Source organism: Stenella coeruleoalba, assembly GCF_951394435.1.
Source record: "Stenella coeruleoalba genome assembly, chromosome: 7".
Classification (NCBI taxonomy): Eukaryota; Metazoa; Chordata; class Mammalia; order Artiodactyla; family Delphinidae; genus Stenella; species Stenella coeruleoalba.
In genome coordinates this window covers 112,540,438-112,561,369 of record NC_137153.1, presented here as the reverse complement: position 1 = coordinate 112,561,369, position 20,932 = coordinate 112,540,438, and the positions used below count along the sequence as shown (strand labels likewise).

Sequence of the window (20,932 nt, the reverse complement as noted above, 5' to 3'; positions counted from 1 at the left end):
AAGCCTCCTAGTTTCCTGAGGCAGTGAGGATCTCCTGCTCTGTGCTGCTCCTTTGTGGACACCATTACACTCTATTATATACTTTTTTGGTTAGTTTTTGCCCCAGCTTCAAGGTCAAAAAACTGTCAAATTTATACTTTATGTATACTTTATATGTATACTTTATGATATGTGAATTTTATCTCTGTTAACTGTTTTGGGTTTTTTGGTGCGTACTTGTGTCCCTCGTGCCTCGCACAAATCGTAGTATGGTGTAGATGTCAGTAAATATTTATTCAATGGAGAAATGACTATTTTCTTTTACTCTTCTTTCAACTTACAGAAAACACTTGCTGAGCAGAATTTGGAGGATACCAGACAGCAGCTCTTGGCAGCCAGAAGCAGCCAGGCCAATGCCACTGACAGCCTGGAGACTCGGGTACTGACCTCACTCCCAGTGGTTCCTGTGTCTGGGTGGTGCCCTGGTTGGATGATGTGGTTGTGGCTGAGAATCCCCTTGGGTCAGAGGTTTTCTTCCAAAGGGACTCTCTTTCGGATCTTACTTGTAGAGAACTGAGGTAGTCATTTTCTTCATTCTTGCCACATTACCATCATTGTTCCACAGAAAGTTGTTCTCTTCTCTGTTTATTCCCTTTATCCCCATTCCCCTCCTTCCCATAGGAAACCACTCTAATGTGGTTAATAGAGACCCTTTTATTGTTGGATAACCTTAAAACTGGTGACATTGTTTTGTGTGTCTGTGTGTTGATTTAAGTAAATGATACAGCTGTACATATGTCTTCTTTGTTACTTTCAACTGCTCCATCTTCTGTGTCCACTTCGTTGTTCTTACCTACTGTACTTTATAGTTGTCTACTAGATGCTAGATATCCAGATTGCCTTCGTTCTGTCACCACAAATTACACTGCGGTGAACATCCTTGTCCCTTTTGCCTTAAGAAGGATAGCAAGTGCATATGACTCAATGTGACTCAGTAGGACAGCAATGTTCCCAGAAGGCCTGCACCTGGCTCTACTCGCCCAGCATGCATGAGAGTTCCTATCGCTGCATCTCTGTCTTTTCTAGCATTGGCATTTCTCAGCCTTCTTGCCAGTTTAATGAGTGTGAAGTGGTAGAAGTGGCAAGGGATCTCTGTGGGGCCGCTTATAAGAACACTAATCCCATTCATGATAGCTCCACCCTCATAACCTAAGTACCTCCCAGACACCTCACATCCTAACACCATCATGTCAGACATTAGGATTTCAATATATGAATTTTGGAGGGACGTAAACATTCAGACCATAGCAAATGCTTAGCTTATTTTTTTAATCTTTCTTGTTTCTTGATAAATATATATAAAGCTATATTTTTCTCTAAATACAGCTTTGTTTTATTATAATTCAGTTCTGTTTCTGAATATCCGTTCTTTTATTGTGGTAAAATACACATAACATAAAATTTACCATTTCAACCATTTCTAGGTGTACACTGGCATAAAGTACATTCACGTTGTTATACAACCATTACCACCATCCATTTCTAGAACTTTTTCATCTTCTCAAACAGAAACTGTGCCAATTAAAACAATAACTCCCCATTCTCTCCTCTCCCCAGCCCCTGGCAACCACCATTCTACTTTCTGTTTTTATGAATTTGATGATCCTAGGTACCTCTTATTAGTGGAATCATATGGTATTTGTCTTTTTGTGTCTGGCTTATTTCACTGAGCATAATGTCTTCAAGGTTCATTCACATTATAGCATGTTTCAGAATTTCACTCCCTTTTAAGGCTGAAGAAGCCTTTTTAAGACTTTTATTCCATTGTACATATATCACATTTTGTTTATCCATTCATTGTCCATGGACATTTGGGTTGTTTCCACCTTGTGGTTGTTGTGAATAATGCTACAGCGAACATTAATGTATGAACAAGGTTTTTGTGTGGGCTTATACTTTCATTTCTCTTGGGTATATTCCTAGGAGTAGAGTTGCTGGGTCATATAATAACTCTGTGCATAACCTTTTGAGGATCTGAATCTTTCTTGAGTTCTGCCTGCAAACTGGGACTTGCATAGATATTTACTGAACCCAGCAGTTCAAAAAGCTAGGTTTCACCATAAACAAGACAAAAAGACAGCCCTCAGAATGGGAGAAAATATTTACAAATGAAACAACAGACAAAAGATTAATCTCCAAAATGTACAAACAGCTCATAGAGCTCAATATCAAAAAAACAAACAATCCAATTAAAAAATGGGCGGAAGACCTAAGTAGACATTTCACCAAGGAAGACATACAGATGGCCAAGAGGCACATGAAAAGATGCTCAACATCACTAATTATTAGAGAAATGCAAATCAAAACTACAATGAGGTATCACCTCATGCCCGTCAGAGTGGCCATTATCAAAAAATCTAGAAACAGTAAATGCTGGAGAGGGTGTGGAGAAAAGGGAACCCTCCTGCACTGTTGGTGGGAATGTAAATTGATACAGCCACCATGGAGAACAGTATGGAGGTTCCTTAAAAAACTAAAAATAGAACTACCATATGACCCAGCAATCCCAATACTAGGCATATACCCTGAGAAAACTGTAATTCAAAAAGAGACTTGTACCACAATGTTCATTGCAGCACTATTTACAATAGCCAGGACATGGAACTAACCTAAATGTCCATCGACAGATGAATGGATAAAGAAGATGTGGCACATATATACAATGGAATATTAGCCATAAAAAGAAAAGAAATTGAGTTATTTGTAGTGAGGTGGATGGACCTAGAGTCTGTCATACAGAGTGAAGTAAGTCAGAAAGAGAAAAACAAATGCCGTATGCTAACGCATATATATGGAATCAAAAAAAAAAAAGGTACTGATGAACCTAGTTGCAGGGCAGGAATAAAGATGTAGACATAGAGAATGGACTTGAGGACATGGGGTGGGAGGAGGAAGATGGGGCAAAGTGAGAGTAGCATCGACAAATATACACTACTGAATATAAAGCAGGTAGCTAGTGGGAAGCAGCAGCATAGCACAGGCAGATCAGCTTGGTGCTTTGTGGTAACCTAGAGGGGTGGGATAGGGAGGATGGGAGGGAGTCTCAAGAGAGAGGGGATATGGGGACATATGGATACATATGGCTGATTCACTTTGGTGTACAACAGAAACTAACACAGTATTGTGAAGCAAGTATACTCCAATGAAGACCTATTAAAAAAATAAATAAATAAAAGCTAGGTTTCAGTCGTGGCCCTACCACTAATAAAATTTGTGATCATGAGCAAGTAACATTACTATTCTTCTCTGTGGAAGTACTCACACTGTTCTCATGGGGTTGTTTCAGTTGAAACTTACATGTGAACATACATGAGAAACATGAGACCTAAAAATACTCTTTTTCTCATTTGGTACCTACCTTTCCTTGACAAAGCTGCAACCTTCCATGAGCTTGTGTTTTAATAATAAAGTTCCCCCAGGGCAAACCTTATTCAGCAAACAAGAGGACTTTAAAAGAGAAATTGGCAAAGTTAGCTTGAGTCAGATGAAAAGGCCATATTGAAGAACCATGTCTAGCTCAGTGCTAGGCAGTGTGTCATCCTGTCCACTGTGCTGGCCTCGTGTCCTAGTGCAGTGCCAAGTACAGAGTCAGACTGGATCATTAATTGTGGGATGAGGGAAACCCAAGTTTGTATCATGAGCAGTAATTCCACTTCTGGGAATCTGTCCTAATCAAGAGATTCAAACCAGATCAACACTTTTTGCATGAAGATGTCAACTGCTGCATTATTTTATGTGCAAAATGGAAAACAGTAGGCAGCGGTTCAGAAAATTATGAAACATCCTTTAAGGAAATAATCTAAGGTCTGAAGACTGCGTGGAAACATAGAAGGAAATTTGAGCAAGGAGGAAAAATACAAAGTTTTACTAGAATTGTATATGAAGTTGTAATAAAAGAAAGAAAGAAAAGTCATAAAAATAGCCTGTAAGAAACTATATTAGAATGATAGTGTTTTATAATGGTAGACTTATGAGCATCTTTCTTTTTTTGTAAGTAAAAATTTTTCTTTAATGAACCTGTTTTATGATTTAAATAGATTTGATTTTAAAAGCCATTTTGTTGCTACTTCTTTTGAATGAAAGGATGCTTCTCTTTCCCCCCTCAGGTGAAGGAACTAGAGCAGAGCCTGCAGGCATCTGAGGAGAAGCTAAAACAGAGCAGTGACGTTGTAGCAGCTCAGGAAGCTCAGATTCAGGAGCTTGTAAGTGGATATTGTGACTGCTGTGTTCTAGGCCCTTGATGCTTTTTCCCTTTATTCCTTTGTAGGTCCCCAGACTCGCTCCCAAATTCTGGAATGGTATCTGGACCTGACCTTAGATACAGTTGTGGGCAGACAGGCAGTGCAGGTAGAGGGAGTCAGGACCTGCCAGAGAGTCTGAGTTACCCAGAGAGATAGTGACGGGCTAGACAGCCCAGCCTAGTTCTGGGACTGTTAGAGGTGGTGTCTCCACTGGCGTTCAAACCTCACCTTGCAGCCGGGGCTGTGGAGAACAGCTCCAGGCTCTGGGGAGAAGATGGCAAGGGCTTGGCCGGTAGTTACAGCGCCAGGTCAGGTGTTGAGCTTGAAACTTGAGAAATAAAAACGGCATTTGTTGCCTCGTGTCTGCTAAGTACTCTGCATGTATTTTAATTTAGTCCTTGCAGCAGACCTAAGAGCCTGTACTGTTATCCTTATTCTCCAGAGGAAGCAGGCTCAGAAAGGCGACCAGATCACTAGCCCAAGGTCTCCCACCTAGTAAATGGCTGAACCCACATCCTTCCTAGGTCAAAACCCTTGTTCTTCATCACTGTGTTATGTGCCTCTCCAGGGAAAAGCCTCATCCATAGAGGGCAGCAATGAGTGGAGTGAAGGAGGGCTGTGTCTTAGGACTGACTGGTGCCCAGAGCTGTCCCCCCAGCACCAAGACCAATCCCAGATTCCAGCTCCTAGGCAGGCCAGGGGACCTCAGCGGCAGCCAGGCTGGAGTTCAGGAAGGAGAGTTGTTTCTGTTGGACACTCATCTTTGGGTCACTGAGGGACAGAATAAAGCCCCCATTGTCACCACAAATAACTGTCCTCTGCTACCCCCTCAGGCCTCCGCAAACAAGGAGAGCAGCTGTGCACAGCAGCAGGTCCTCGCTCTGGAGCAGCAGTGCACAGAGCAGATCCACACACTGGAGGCCCAGCTCTCTGCCCTGGAGAGAGCTCGGGCAGACGACCATGCAGCCGCGGAGCGGAAGGTGGTGAGTGAGGAAAGGAGAGGGGCCGGGCACAGGAGCACCACGTTCATGTGTGGCTCGGCTGCCAAGTTGTTTGATGGGAAGAAGACCAGCCCTCCTCTGAAGTAGGGAACCACTTTTTGGAGCAGTTTGTATCTTTCACCAAAACACCTGCTCATGAGACTGGATGTTAAAAGGCTGCTTTTTATAAAAACCCTGAACAAATGGGTTTTCTTTTTCCTTGGGCTGCACATGGACTTCCTGGTGCTTCCTGACCAGTCCCATCAGCGGCTTCCCACTGCCTTTCTAAAATGTATACTGTTCATCCTTAATGGCTTCTCCCTTCCCTGGTCCCCCTCCTTGTTCCATAGGCTTCAGGATCAAGTGCCTTAGTTCTTCTTGTGAGGAGTGTGTCAGGTGACTCTCCCTTCCTCACCCCAATCCCCATTCTCATCTCCCACCCCTGCAGTGGCAACAAAAGGAAGGGGGGCATTTTTAAAGGTTCCATGTCAAAGAGATAGGACTGTGCTCAGGGGAAATATGGTAAAGACCTTTTCTTTTATACATACTTTTCTCAATTTGCAGAGAGAGCTGGAGCAAGAAAATGCAGGCCTTAAAGAAAGTAAGAATGAATGTGAACATTCTCTACAACATCACCAACTTGAACTAAAGAAGCTGAAGGTATTTATCTAATTGAATCAGTTTCACAAAAGTATCATGTCTTTCATGTGTGTATTTGGAGTGGCCAGGTGAACCTTCTATACGTAGAGTAGAGAAGGAATGGAACTAGGATTTGTTCAGAGTTCTGCTAAGCATTTGCAACAAATTGTCACCTCGTTAAGTCCTCTCAGTGATCAAGGACATAGGGAGAGTTGTGCTTATTTTGCAGTTAATGTCGTCGAGGTTCTGAGTGTAAGTAATTTGTCCAGGTTCCATAGTTAGAGGTGGTGCTGCTCTGACTTTTCACTCCACCACGGAGACCCAGCCCTTCCTCTCTGTCCTCGTCAACAGCTGCCTGACAGTAATGCTGTCAAAGCACCACTGTCACTGATTTCCAGTGAGGCCAGTAAAGCAAGGCCTTAAACTATCACGAGGGCCTTATTTGTTTGTTTGTAACAGGGAGCAGGTACAGAAATGAAGAAAAAACAACCTGCTGGATTGTTTCCCGTTCCCTTCTGAGAACTTGGTGCTTTGGTCAGATGCTGCCACCTTCATTGCCGGGACATAACTGGATTCAGGGGAAGGAGTCTGCCACTTTCTTGTAGGCCTCCAGGCTCCCCTGTCCCCTTTCATAGCAGCCCTTAGATGATAGATCTTTGCAGGACTTGCCCAGCTATGGTCATGACACAAAGATCTTGTGGATCCTTTGGCAGAGATCTTCTCAGAGAACATCCATAGCTGAGGCCTGTACTGAGTCAGCTTTTACCAGTAGTCTCTGCTAAGCTGTGTAGGTGCTAGTGCAGTAGTGTCATGTCATGGAAAGCATGGACTTTAGAGTCAAATATTTCTTCATGCATTTCCTTCAACAAACATCTGAGTACTTGTGGGCCCCATTGTAGGTGCTGGGATGTGGCAATGAGCAAAACAGACAAAATCATTCCCCCTCCCCTAACCTGTGGAGCTTGTAACTAGAGACAGTAAACACTTTTTTTTTTAATTTAATTTATTTTTTATACAGCAGGTTCTTATTAGTCATCAATTTTATACACATTCAGTGTATACATGTCAATCCCAATCTCCCAATTCATCACACCACCACCCCGCCACTTTCCCCCCTTGGTGTCCATACGTTTGTTCTCTACATCTGTGTCTCTATTTCTGCCCTGCAAACTGGTTCATCTGTACCATTTTTCTAGGTTCCACATATATGCGTTAACATATGATAATTTTTTTCTCTTTCTGACTTACCTCACTCTGTATCACAGTCTCTAGATCCATCCACGTCTCTACAAATGACCCAGTTTCGTTCCTTTTTATGGCCCAGTAATATTCCATTGTATATGTACCACATCTTCTTTATCCATTCATCGAGACAGTAAACACTTGATAAATGGTTATAAATGCTATGAAGACAATAAAGCAGAGTAAAGGACAGAGAGGAGGGAGGAAAGGGCTCTTTTAAATATGGAGGTGAATACGGGAACCAGGATGGCAGAGTAGAAGGACATGCTCTCACTCCCTCTTGTGAGAACACCAGAATCACAAGTAGCTGCTGGACAGTCATCGACAGGAAGACACTGGAACTCACCAAAAAAGATACCCCACATCCAAAGACGAAGGAGAATCCACAATGAGATGGTAGGATGGGCACAATCACAGCCCGTCTAAAATCTAATCCCATAACTGCTGGGTGGGTGACTCACAGACTGGAGAACACTTATACCACAGATGTCCACCCACTGGAGTGAAGGTTCTGAGCCCCACATCAGGCTGCCCAACCTGGGGGTCTGGCAACAAGAGGAGGAATTCCTAGAGAATCAGACTTTGAAGCCTAGTGGGATTTGATTGCAGGACTTCGACAGGACTGGGGGAAACAGAGACTCCACTCTTGGAGGGCACACACAAAGTAGTGTGCACGTCAGGACCCAGGGGAAGGAGCAGTGACCCCAGGGAGACTGAACCAGACCTACCTGCTAGTGTTGGAGGGTCTCCTGCAGAGGCGGGGGGTGGCTGTGGCTCACCGTGGGGACAAGGACACAGCAGAAGTTCTGGGAAGTACTCCGTGGCATGAGCCCTCCCAGAGTCTGCCATTAGCCCCACCAAAGAGCCGGGTAGGCTCCAGTGTTGGATTGCCTCAGGCCAAACAACCAACAGGGAGGGAACCCAGCCCCATCCATCAGCAGTCAAGCGGATTAAAGTTTTACTGATCTCTGCCCACCAGAGCAACAGTCAGCTCTACCCACCACCAGTCCCTCCCATCAGGAAACCTGCACAAGCCGCTTAGATAGCCTCATCCACCAGAGGGCAGACAGCAGATGCAAGAAGAACTACAGTCCTGCAGCCTGTGGGAAAAAAACCACATTGACAGAACGATAGACAAGATGAAAAGGCAGAGGGCTATGTACCAGATGAAGGAACAAGATAAAACCCCAGAAAAACAACTAAATGAAGTGGAGATAGGCAACCTTCCAGAAAAAGAATTCAGAATAATGATAGTGAAGATGATGCAGGACCTCAGAAAAGGAATGAAGGCAAAGATCGAGAAGATGCAAGAAATGTTTAACAAAGACCTAGAAGAATTAAAGAACAAACAAACAGAGATGAGCAATACAATAACTGAAATGAAAACTACACTAGAAGGAATCAATAGCAGAATAACTGAGGCAGAAGAATGGATAAGTGACCTGGAAGACAGAATGGTGGAATTCACTGCTGTGGAACAGAATAAAGAACCAAGAATGAAAAGAAATGAAGACAGCCTAAGAGACCTCTGGGACAACATTAAACGCAAACACATTCACATTATAGGGGTCCCAGAAGGAGAAGAGAGAGAGAAAGGGCCAGAGAAAACATTTGAAGAGATTATAGTCAAAAACTTCCTTAACATGGGAAAGGAAATAGCCACCCAAGTCCAGGAAGTGCAGCGAGTCCCATACAAGATAAACCCAAGGAGAAACACGCTGAGACACATAGTCATCAAATTGGCAAAAATTAAAGACAAAAATTATTGAAAGCAGCAAGGGAAAAACAACAAATAACCTACAAGGGAACTCCCATAAGGTTAACAGCTGATTTTTCAGCAGAAACTCTACAAGCCAGAAGGGAGTGGCATGATATACTTAAAGTGATGAAAGGGAAGAACCTACAACCAAGATTACCTGGCAAGGATCTCATTCAGATTCAATGGAGAAATCAGAAGCTTTACAGACAAGCAAAAGCTCAGAGAATTCAGCACCACCAAACTAGCTCTACAACAAATGCTAAAGGAACTTCTCTAAGTTGAAACACAAGAGAAGAATAGGACCTACAAAAACAAACCCAAAACAATTAAGAAAATGGTCATAGAAACATACATATCAATAATTACCTGAAACATGAATGGATTAAATGCTCCAACCACAAGACACAGGCTTGCTGAATGGATACAAAAGCAAGACCCATCTATATTCTGTCTACAAGAGACCCACTTGAGACCTAGGGACACATACAGACTGAAAGTGAGGGGATGGAAAAAGATATTGCATGGAAATCAAAAGAAAGCTGGAGTAGCAATACTCATCAGATAAAATAGACTTTAAAATAAAGAATGTTACAAGAGACAAGGAAGGACACTACATAATGATCAAGGGATCAATCCAAGAAGAAGATATAACAATTATAAATATATATGCACCCAACACAGGAGCACCTCAATACATAAGGCAACTGCTAACAGCTATAAAAGGAAATCGACAGTAACACAATAATAGTGGGGGACTTTAACACCTCACTTACACTGTATGGACAGATCATCCAAAATGAAAATAAATAAGGAAACAGAAGCTTTAAATGACACAATAGCCCAGATAGATATAATTGATATTTATAGGACATTCCATCCTAAAACAGCAGATTACACTTTCTTCTCAAGTGCGCACGGAACATTCTCCAGGATAGATAACATCTTGGGTCACAAATCAAGCCTCAGTAAATTTAAGAAAATCGAAATCATATCAAGCATCTTTTTTGACCACAACGCTATGAGGTTAGAAATGAATTACAGGGGAAAAAAACATAAAAAACACAAACACATGGAGGCTAAACAATATGTTACTAAATAACCAAGAGATCACTGAATAAATCAAAGAGGAAATCAAAAAATACCTAGAGATAAATGACCATGAAAACATGACAATCCAAAACCTATGGGATGCAGCAAAAGCAGTTCTAAGAGGGAAGTTTATAGCTATACAAGCCTACCTCAAGAAACAAGAAAAATCTGAAATAAACAATCTAACGTTACACCTAAAGGAACTAGAGAAAGAAGAACAAACAAAACCCAAAGTTAGCAGAAGGAAAGAAATCAAGATCAGAGCAGAAATAAATGAAATAGAAACAGAGAAAACAGTAGCAAAGATCAATAAAACTAAAAGCTGGTTCTTTGAGAAGATAAACAAAATTGATAAACCATTAGCAAGACTCATCAAGAAAAAGAGGGAGAGGACTCAAATCAATAAAATTAGAAATGAAAAAGGAGACGTCACAACAGACACTGCAGAAATACAAAGCATCCTAAGAGACTACCACCAGCAACTCTATGCCAATAAAATGGACAACCTGGAAGAAATGGACAAATTCTTAGAAAGGTAGAACCTTCCAAGACTGAACCAGGAAGAAGCAGAAAATATGAGCAGACCAATCACAAGTAATGAAATTGAAACTGTGATTAAAAATCTTCCAACAAACAAAAGTCCAGGACCAAATGGCTTCACAGGTGAATTGTATCAAACATTTAGAGAAGAGCTAACACCCATCCTTCTGAAACTCTTCCAAAAAATTGCAGAGGAAGGAGCACTCCCAAACTCATTCTATGAGGCCACCATCACCCTGATACCAAAACCAGACAAAGATACTACAAAATAAGAAAATTACAGACCAATATCATTGATGAATACAGATGCAAAAATCCTCAACAAAATACTAGCAAACAGAATCCAACAACGCATTAAAAGGATCATACACCATGATCAAGTGGGATTTATCCCAGGGGTGCAAGGATTCTTCAATATATTCAAATCAATCAGTGTGATACACCATATTAACAAATTGAAGAATGAAAACCATATAATCATCTAAATAGATGCAGAAAAAGCTTTTGACAAAATTCAACACCCATCTATGATAAAAACTCTCCAGAAAGTGGGCATAGAGGGAACCTACCTCAACATAATAAAGGCCATATACGACAGACCCACAGCAAACATCATTCTCAATGGTGAAAAACTGAAAGCATTTCCTCTAAGATCAGGAACAAGACAAGGATGTCCACTCTCACCACTATTATTCAACATAGTTTTGGAAGTCCTAGCCACGGCAATCGGAGGAGAAAAAGAAATGAATACAAATTGGAAAAGAAGAAGTAAAACTGTCACTGTTTGCAGATGACATGATACTGTACATGTAGAATCCTAAAGATGACACCAGAAAACTACTAGAGCTAATAAATGAATATGGTAAAGTTGCAGGATACAAAATTAATGCACAGAAATCTCTTGCATTCCTATACACTAATGATGAAAATTCTGAAAGAGAAATTAAGGAAACACTCCCATTTACCATTGAAACAAAAAGAATAAAATACCTAGGAATAAACCTTCCTAGGGAGACAAAAGACCTGTATGCAGAAAACTATAGGACACTGATGAAAAAAATTAAAGATGATACCAACAGATGGAGAGATATACCATGTTCTTGGATTGGAAGAATCAATATTGTAAAAATGACTATACTACCCAAAGCAATCTGCAGATTCAATGAAATCCCTATCAAATTACCAATGGCATTTTTTACGGAACTAGAACAAAAAAAATCTTAAAATTTGTATGGAGACCCAAAAGACCGTGAATAGCCAAAGCAGTCTTGAGGGAAAAAAATGGATGTGGAGGAATCAGACTCCCTGACTTCAGACTATACTACAAAGCTACAGTAATCAAGACGATATGGTACTGGCACAAAAACAGAAACATAGGTCAATGAACAAGATAGAAAGCCCAGAGGTAAACCCATCCACCTATGGTCAACTAATCTATGACAAAGGAGGCAAAGATATACAATGGAGAAAAGACAGTCTCTTTTACAAGTGGTGCTGGGAAAACTGGACAGCTACATGTAAAAGAATGAAATTAGAACACTCCCTAACACCATACACAAAAATAAACTCAAAATGGATTAGAGACCTAAATGTAAGACCGGACACTGTAAAACTCTTAGAGGAAAACATAGGAAGAACACTCTTTGACATAAATCACAGCAAGATCTTTTTTGATCCACCTCCTAGAGTAACGGAAATAAAAACAAAAATAAACAAATGGGACCTAATGAAACTTAAAAGTTTTTGCACAGCAAAGGAAACCATAAACAAGACGAAAAGACAGCCCTCAGAATGGGAGAAAATATTTGCAAACGAATCAACGGACAAAGCATTAATCTCCAAGGTATATAAACAGCTCATGCAGCTCAATTTTAAAAAAACAACCCAATCCAAAAGTGGGCAGAAGACCTAAATAGACATTTCTCTGAAGAAGACATACAGCTGGCCAAGAAGCACATGAAAAGCTGCTCAACATCACTAATTATTAGAGAAATGCAAATCAAAACTACAATGAGGTATCACCTCACACCAGTTAGAATGGGCTTCATCAGAAAATCTACAAACAACAAATGCTGGAGAGGGTGTGGAGAAAAGGGAACCCTCTTGCACTGTTGGTGGGAATGTAAATTGATACAGCCACTATGGAGACCAGTATGGACATTCCTTAAAAAACTAAAAATAGAATTACCATATGATCCAGCAATCCCACTACTGGGCATATACCTAGAGAAAACCACAATTCAAAAAGACACATGCACCCCAATGTTCATTGCCGCACTCTTTACAATAGCCAGGTCATGGAAGCAACCTAAATGCCCATTGACCGACGAATGGATAAAGAAGCAGTGGTACATATATACAATGGAATATTACTCAGCCATAAAAAGGAACGAAACTGGGTCATTTGTTGAGATGTGGATGGATCTAGAGACTGTCATACAGAGTGAAGTAAGTCAGAAAGAGAAAAACAAATATCGTATATTAACGCATATATGTGGAACCTAGAAAAACGGTACAGATGAACCAGTTTGCAGGGCTGAAATAGAGACACAGATGTAGAGAACAAGCATATGGACACCAAGGGAGGAAAGCCATGGGGGGCGGGGTGCTGTGATGCATTGGGCGATTGGAATTGACATGTATACACTGATGTGTATAAAATTGATGACTAATAAGAACCTGCTATATAAAAAAATAAATTAAATTTAAAAATTAAGAAAAAAGATATATATGGAGGCGAGGGAGGGTGTCTGAGATTTGAGCAAAAGTTCTGAATAACGAGAAGGGGACAGCAATGCGATTTTTGGGGGAAGGAATATTCCAGACAGAATAAATAGCAAAGAGAAACACGCTTATGCAGAAAAAAGCTTGGTTTGTTCAGAGAACAGCACAAAGGCCACTCTGTAGCTGCCACTCTGTGGGCTGGGGGAGAGCGGTGGATGATAGAAGGTCATTGGGGAAGCAGTTGGAGGTTTTAAGTAGAGGAGTGACGTGAGAAGTTTTGTAGTAAAAGGATTACTCTGGCTGTATGTGGAAAATGTTCTGTAAAGGAGGCAAGTACAGAAGCAGGAAGACCTTTTAGGAAGCTCAGATATTACTGTGCGTACCCCGTTTAAGGATATAAAAGACAAAATTGAACATTTCAGCAGAGATTTGGAAATTATAATAGAAGACAGTAGTTTTGAAAAGGAATCTAATTAGGGTTTCCCTGGTGGCACAGTGGTTAAGAATCCACCTGCCAAGGCAGGGGACACGGGTTCGATCCCTGATCTGGGAAGATCCCACATGCCGAGGAGCAACTAAGCCCGTGCACCACAACTACTGAGCCTGCGCTCTAGAGCCCACAAGCCACAACTACTGAAGCCCATGTGCCACAACTGCTGAGCCCACATGCCACAGCTGCTGAATCCTGCACGCCTAGAGCCCATGCTCTGCAACAAGAGAAGCCACCACAATGAGAAGCCCGCACACTGCAACAAAATATAGCCCCCGCTCACCACAACTAGAGAAAGCCTGCATGCAGCAGTGAAGACCCAGTGCAGCCAAAAATAAATAAAATTTTTTTAAAAAGACAAGGAATCAAATTAGAATTCCAAAACTGAAAAATGCAGTAGCTGAAAGTAAAAATGCAGATTACAAAAGGGCATGAGGAAACTTTTTTGGGGTAATGGATATTTTCACTATTTTTATTTTGGTGATGGTTTCAGCATAATTCATCAGTTGCATACTTTAAATATGTGCAGTTTATTATTTGCCAATTATACTTCAGTAAAGTTGTTTTAAAAACAATGAATGAGCTTAACAGCAGATTAGAACTAAAGAGAGAAGTAGTGAAATGGAAGAAAGATCAGAATAAAATGCAGAAAAGAGAAGATAAAAGACATACAGGGTACTGTGAGATGTTTTATCATGTGTCAGTAGAAGCCCAGAGGAAATGAAAAAAATGAGACAGAAGCAATCATTAAAGAGATAATGGCTGAGCATTTTTCAAAGTGATGAAAGCTCTCAAGTCACAGGTACAGGTATAAGAATCCTTACAAATCCAAACAGGATAAATTTTACAATGCAGCCACAGCACTGTAGGAGCACTAAAGAAAGCCAAGAAAACGCAAAGAATTAGGCACCGACAGACTTGCACTAAAGTAAGTACTAAAGAGCATCTTTCAGGTGAAGGAAAATTCTAAATGGAAGTACGGAAGATGTAGAGGGAAGAATGGAGGGCAGTGATTGTTGCAAGTATGTGCACAAGAAGAAACAGAAAATCTGCCCCACAGCATGTGATTCACGGTCCAGTCAGGAGAGAGGAACTACCCCAGTTATTTGAGAATTTGTGTTCTAATGTAAAGTTTTTAATCCAGCACTGAAACAGTTAAAAGATAGTAGCAACTGCAGGACACAGCTTCCAACCCTAGGACTAAGGGAACAAAGTGAAGATGTTGGAATTATTTAGGAATTAAGAAGAGGAGCCCCACAGATTTGAAACTCAGACCTGTGAGGAGGGGGCTCTGTACAGTTGGTGCTGGTGTGTTTGTTGGGGGATAGGGCAGCAAAAGAATTCAGCCGCAAGTGTCGGGAAGACTGCAGAGTGGATGCAGCTGCTGCTTTGGGAAGAAATTGCAGCTGCCAGGGCCAAGCAGCGTTGCTCACAGAAACTGGAAGCTGACGGAAAGGAGCAAGTCTTTCTCCCTCCTCCTCCTTCCAGTCTCCCTGGAGCTCCCCCTTCTGGCAGAGATGAGTATGTATATGAATATGGAGCCCGACCTGGAGAAATAGGGTTTGCAGATTCCCAGGCACAGCATCACAGAGCAGAATATGAAAGGGTGGGTGTGGGCTGAGGCAATAACTTAAAAACCAGCACACACAGGCTATTTAGAAGTGTGGTTAATTTTCAAATATTTGAGCGAGTTTTCTCGATATCTTGGATTTCTAGTTTAATACCATTATAGTCAGATAATATTCTAAATGATTTCAGTTCTTTGATATTTATTTAGACTTGTTTTATGACCCAACCTATAGTGTATCTTGGTAAATATTTCAGTGCACTTGAATATATATTCTGCTAGTAGGGAGAGCATTCTATAAATGCTAATTAGTCAAGTTCATTAATAGTATTGTTCAAATCTTCTGTAGGTCTTCTGTTTTTTGTTTTTTTTCTTTTTTGGCATATTCCATCGCTTACTGAGCGGGGTGCTAGATCTTCAGCTGTAATGGATTTGTCTCTGTCTCTCTTTAGTTCTGTCAGTCTTCTGGTATTTTGAAGCACTATTTTTAGATGCACACTTTTTGTTTGTTTGTTTGTTTGGATCCATGTTTTTCAAAACAGCCCTCTGGGGAAATCATTCCCAGGTGCAGAGGGCTGTGCTCATGGGTAGCCTGCTGGCTTCTGCAGTGAACCTGAGCTATGCCGATCAGTCTCAAATCCTGGATCGTGTGTGGCTCTGTGGCAGTAGCTGAGACTCCACAGCCACGTAGACTCAGTTCTGGGTGTCACCCTGGCCCCTCACTAGCTGATGCTTGAGGGAATCCAGTGTCCTTTTTTCAAACTGAAGATGATAACCCTTGACCTCAAGAGGTTTACCCTGGGGATCAAGCATGACCATGGATGAAAAGTACCAAGTACAGTTCCTGGCATGCTTCCTGCCTTCTCACTCACAGCCTGCCTGCTGTCCTCTTAAGACATCATCAGCAGTCATAGCGTCTCTTCTAAACTTCCCCAGAAAAGGCTCCTGTGGAGGCATGACATTCCTGTCACCCGGCCCACCTGGGCTTGCAGGGCCAGGGTTTCATAGCTCCACTCAGCCTGAGATCTCTTGCTCCTTCTCCTGTACTAACAGAGCTTCTCCCGATGAAGGGGATTGTCTGGGGTAGTTCGAGGTCTCACTGTCAGCCTCTTGAGTTCCTGCACCAATTTTCCTTGTCTACTAGAGGTGGACTCACGGAATGTCAATTCTGACAGCTCCCCAGTAGGAACCAGAATGGAACTGGCCATGAGGCTGACGTCTCCATCCATTAACCCACCTGGACTAGTGTAAGTGGAAAAGGAGATATCGTAGGAGGAGTTGAATAGTCCACTGAACCAGAAAGACTTGTCCAACTGGAACCTGGGGCCTCAGATCTCTTCTCTGCCTGCGTCATGCTGTCTCTTGCCCTGTCAGTCACCCAACTCATCCTTGCTTTTCTCGATGATGTAGACTGTGTCCTAGAGGTTGGGAGGACATCACCTCAGCAGCTCCAAGCTGGTATCATTCCAGCTTAGCAACCCCAGGGAAAAGAGGGCATCTCCCTCTCAGCTTCACCATATAAAAAAAGATTCTGATATAAAAAGGGATTTGATTGGTTCATCTTGGGTGACAGAGCCATCCTTTGGACAAATCAAGTTGGCCAAGGGGATGATTTACTGTGATTGGCCAGGCCCGAATCACATGCTTATTCTTGGTTTTTTGTTTGTTTGTTTTGTTTTTGTCCGGTATGCGGGCCTCTCACTTTTGTGGCCTCTCCCGTTGCGGAGCACAGGCTCTGGACGCACAAGCTCAGTGGCCATGGCTCACGGGCCCAGCCGCTCCGCGGCATGTGGGATCTTCCTGGACCGGGGCACGAACCCGTGTCCCCTGCATCGGCAGGCGGACTCTCAACCACTGCGCCACCAAGGAAGCCCACATGCTTATTCTTGTAGCCACAAAATGGGGACATCACTATTGGTAACCCTACCAGAACCATGTAGAATTTTGCGGTGGGAGTGGGGAATAGCAGTGATGAGGCTCTTACCCTCCCACCAAAAGGGGTGATTCTGGGTAGACATAAACAACAGACATCCCTGACCAGTGTGCAGGCACCTGAGAAGTCATATTATTCATCTGGGGGTTGATCAGCGAGCCCGGCGTCAGCCTCAGGGAAGAGGACTGATGTGATTGTCAGGAGGGAGTCCCTGTGCTCTGGCGGGGGGACGCAGCGGGGCAGCCCTGCTTGTGGTAGAAAAGACTGGTGGTAGAGTGTAGCAGCCAAAGGCTTGGCTCAGCTCAGACTCTGGCTTAAAACGTGGCCATGCCACTTACTAGCTCTAGGACCTCAGGCAATTATTTAACCTCTCAGAGCCTCAGTTTTGTCTCCTGTAATATGGATGATTTTGATGAATTTGTGACATTTCCTGTATTAAAATTCAGTAATTGCTTATTATCATTTCTGTAACCAGATTGCTCCAGTCTGCTACTCCATTCACGTCAGCCTGAGTCTTCTTGTTCTGTGTTGATTTCATTTGACCACCTCTTTTGAGTCTAGGTCCGCTAGCCTTTGGCCTGAGTACTAGCTGGTGTGTTCATGGGACGACTGACCTTCCACGGTGTGCCTGTTCCCAGAGGTTGGTGGGTTGTCCACAGGAACAGTTCTCAGAGGCAAACAGAAGGCAGTGCAGCGAAAGAGTAGCCTGGGAACCTTGGGAAGCAGGAAACACTTTCGTCTGGCCCTGCAAGACGGCCCTCCCTCTGTGGGCGTCACATGAAGTGTGCAGCTAAATAAAGGTGAACTGAGGTTCTGGACTCAATCTCGTACCCATTTTCCGGATTGTAGGAAGAATGGAGCCAAAGAGAAATTGTGAGTGTGGCAATGGCTCAAGCCCTGGAGGAGGTGCGGAAGCAAAGGGAAGAGTTCCAGCAACAGGTAGGCCCCCTGTGATGCCTCCACCTCAGTCCCAGGCAGGACCAACCTACCTCCTGGTCTGTCCAGGGCAGAGGGTGGACACAGTCTCAGGAGTGTCGTCAGCTGCTTGATTCCCCTGATGTCTCTAGGAAGATGGGAGAAAGATGTTAGAAAGAAACCCTCACCCCATAGGATGGCCTTTTAAAATTTCGATAGTTAATGTGATAAACATCACCTGGGGAAAAGTCCAGAACCAGGTACTACTGGGCTCTAATTCTGTGAGGTGGGCCACCACCGGCCGCAGGCCCCAGAGACCACATACAGTTGAGCTCTCAGCAGCAAGGGTGGGAAAAGCCTTCCTTTGAGGACAGACTCAAGAGTCAGGCCCCAGATCTAGGTAACTAGCTCTAGGTCTTTGTTCGGTCCTTAACAGATCTGTCTGAGTTGCCTCTGAAAAGACCCTATGATAATCATACCTTCAAGAATATGATAATGAGGTCATTTGTATCAAATGCTGGGCACGTCACAGGCCCTCAGGACGTGGAAGTTACGGTTTTGACAGCTTTCGGAAGGCTGGGCAGAAAGGCCATGTCTCTGGTAGGCCCACTACAGGCCAGAGGGGCAGTGAGGGTGATTGCCCCTGTGCGGGGCCCCTGCCGAGGAGAACTGATTTGTGCATGTTTATAGGAGCAGAGGTTAGCTTGGGGAATGTTCTAGGCTGTGGCCTTCAGGGAGGGATTCATGGAGGACCCTGGTAGTGGAAAAGTGGAGACTCCTTTAGGGAAGATGGGATTATTGCTACCAACCTTCTCTCTTGTTGGTTTTTCTCTCCGAGGCTGCTAACCTGATCGCCATAGGAGGTGAGAAGGAGCAGAGTCTGCAGGAAAAAACTGAAGTGATTCTCCAGAAAGAGCAAGAGATTCTCCAGCTGAAGAAAGGTGAGGAGTCTGCCAAGGCTGGGCCTTTTCACCTGTTCTTGCCCGGACCCCTGCCTGGAGGTGGCCCAGTCACCGCGCTCACCTCCCCTCTGCCTGGCCTAGGTCACGACTCCGCCCTGCTGCAGATGCGCCAGCTGCAGAGTGAGCTGGAGGCCCTGAGGAGCCTGAGGGCCGAGCAGTCGGAGGCGGCTGACGAGCGGGAGGACCTGCTGAGGCTGCGGAGCCAGGAGCAGGGCGTGGTGCTCTCGGTCAGCGAGCCTCATGTGAGTCCCGCCTGAGCCGCCTCCCTGTGCCTCAGCTTCCTCTCCAACGGGGGGCGCCTCGCCGCGAGGGGTTGTGCGTGTTGAGGAGCCCATCCGATGTGACGACACCTGTCAGTGATCAGGTGCTGAAGCCCTTCCTTCCCAGCAGGCTCCTTGCATGGAGAGTTAATTGTCCCCCCAGCAGGCTCTGTGACGGGGTTGCCATAGTTTAAGTCTGGTTCCTGGCTAGCTGCCTGGTGGAGCACATCAGTCGTCACCTTTGGAATGAGTCTGGCCCCCTTCCCTAGGGATCTGTGGTTTAGCTTGACCATGTCCTGTGCTGCCACCACCCTGTAGGTGACCTCGAGGGCCGGGCGGGACCCCGCGTACCAGCTTCCGGCTGCAGAGGGGATACCAAATGGTGAGATGGGGACTGCCATGGATCTAGGGCAGCTACAGAAGGAAAAACAGGACTTGGAGCAGCAACTTCTAGAGAAAAATAAGGTGAGGACGCTCTTTACCTCAGCTATTTATGTCCCTTTCCCTGTCCTTGTGCCTAAAACCATCCAGTCCGTTCTTCAAGAGTTGTGCTGATGCCCCTGGGCCCCTCTTGGGGGAGGTGTTACCTCTTCCATCACAAGGGCTTCTTCCTGGTGCTCCTCTGCTGCTTACCTCCTGCACGGCCCTCTTCCTTTCACACTCTGTGCAGTCTCCTCCCAGACCCCCCACCTGAGATGGTATCTGGAGTATTAGAGCTGGAACAGTGGCAGGTCTCGGTGTCCCCAGCCCCCTCTGCCATCGCCAGCTAGGTCCTATGACCAGTCACCTTACCTCTGCACTTTTTTCTACAGCTGTGAAATGAGAGCGGTGATACCTGCCTTTCAGTGGTTTTGTGAGGGGGAGGTTGGAGGATGAAATGAAACTGTTTGTTAGCTTCCTGTAAATTTTCTGGTATTTGATAGAGGCTTAATAAATGTCATGATTCCACCCACCCTGCCTGGCCTCTGCACCTGTAAATGCAGGGTCTCGTTTGAGCCTCGTTTTTAAAATGTCCTGTGAAGTTAACTGTGCTGGCTAGTCAGTGCTCTGGCCTGAAATTCCGCCCCCAAATTGTGTGATTACTCTTTAACAAAGGAGAAAGGTGGTCATTCTTTATCTCCCCCCACCCCCACCCATCTCCCCCTTTCACTCACACACACACACACACACACACACACACACACAGGCTCTTCATTTCTTATCATGAAATATAAAATATAGAGGAGTGCACACTGTGTGTCCCTGGGTCCAGCCCTCCGACAGCTTCTCCAAATTGCACTCACATCCTTGGCGATCTCCCCCATCCTGTGTGCTGCTGGCACTACAGCCACACCCTGAATCCAGACGCTCCTGTGAACCCTAGACCCCTGTATCTACCCTATTTCTCTGTGTCAGTGTCTGAAAGGCCCCTGAAATTGAAAACATCCAGAAGCAGACTTCAGACTGACCACGCTCTCTAGCATCTACTGCCATCTTTCCTTTCTCAGTAAATGGCAAAAACCTTGGAGTCATCCTTGTCCCCTTTGTTTCTTTCACAAGCAACATCCAAATC

The 20,932-nt window shown here is 43.9% G+C and overlaps 1 protein-coding gene across 4 annotated transcripts in view; it reads left to right on the top strand.

The window, feature by feature from the left end:
• Nucleotides 1–20,932, top strand: part of GOLGA1 (golgin A1) — a 52,900-nt gene that overhangs the window by 25,640 nt on the left and 6,328 nt on the right. For all 4 annotated transcript variants that reach the window (XM_079925565.1, XM_079925562.1, XM_079925564.1 and 1 more), the window contains 8 exons: nucleotides 323–418; nucleotides 4,146–4,241; nucleotides 5,114–5,263; nucleotides 5,825–5,920; nucleotides 18,093–18,182; nucleotides 18,997–19,099; nucleotides 19,202–19,362; nucleotides 19,699–19,845. In XM_079925565.1, coding sequence (XP_079781691.1) covers nucleotides 323–418; nucleotides 4,146–4,241; nucleotides 5,114–5,263; nucleotides 5,825–5,920; nucleotides 18,093–18,182; nucleotides 18,997–19,099; nucleotides 19,202–19,362; nucleotides 19,699–19,845 — 939 coding nt within the window. The remainder of the gene's footprint in view (nucleotides 1–322; nucleotides 419–4,145; nucleotides 4,242–5,113; nucleotides 5,264–5,824; nucleotides 5,921–18,092; nucleotides 18,183–18,996; nucleotides 19,100–19,201; nucleotides 19,363–19,698; nucleotides 19,846–20,932) is intronic.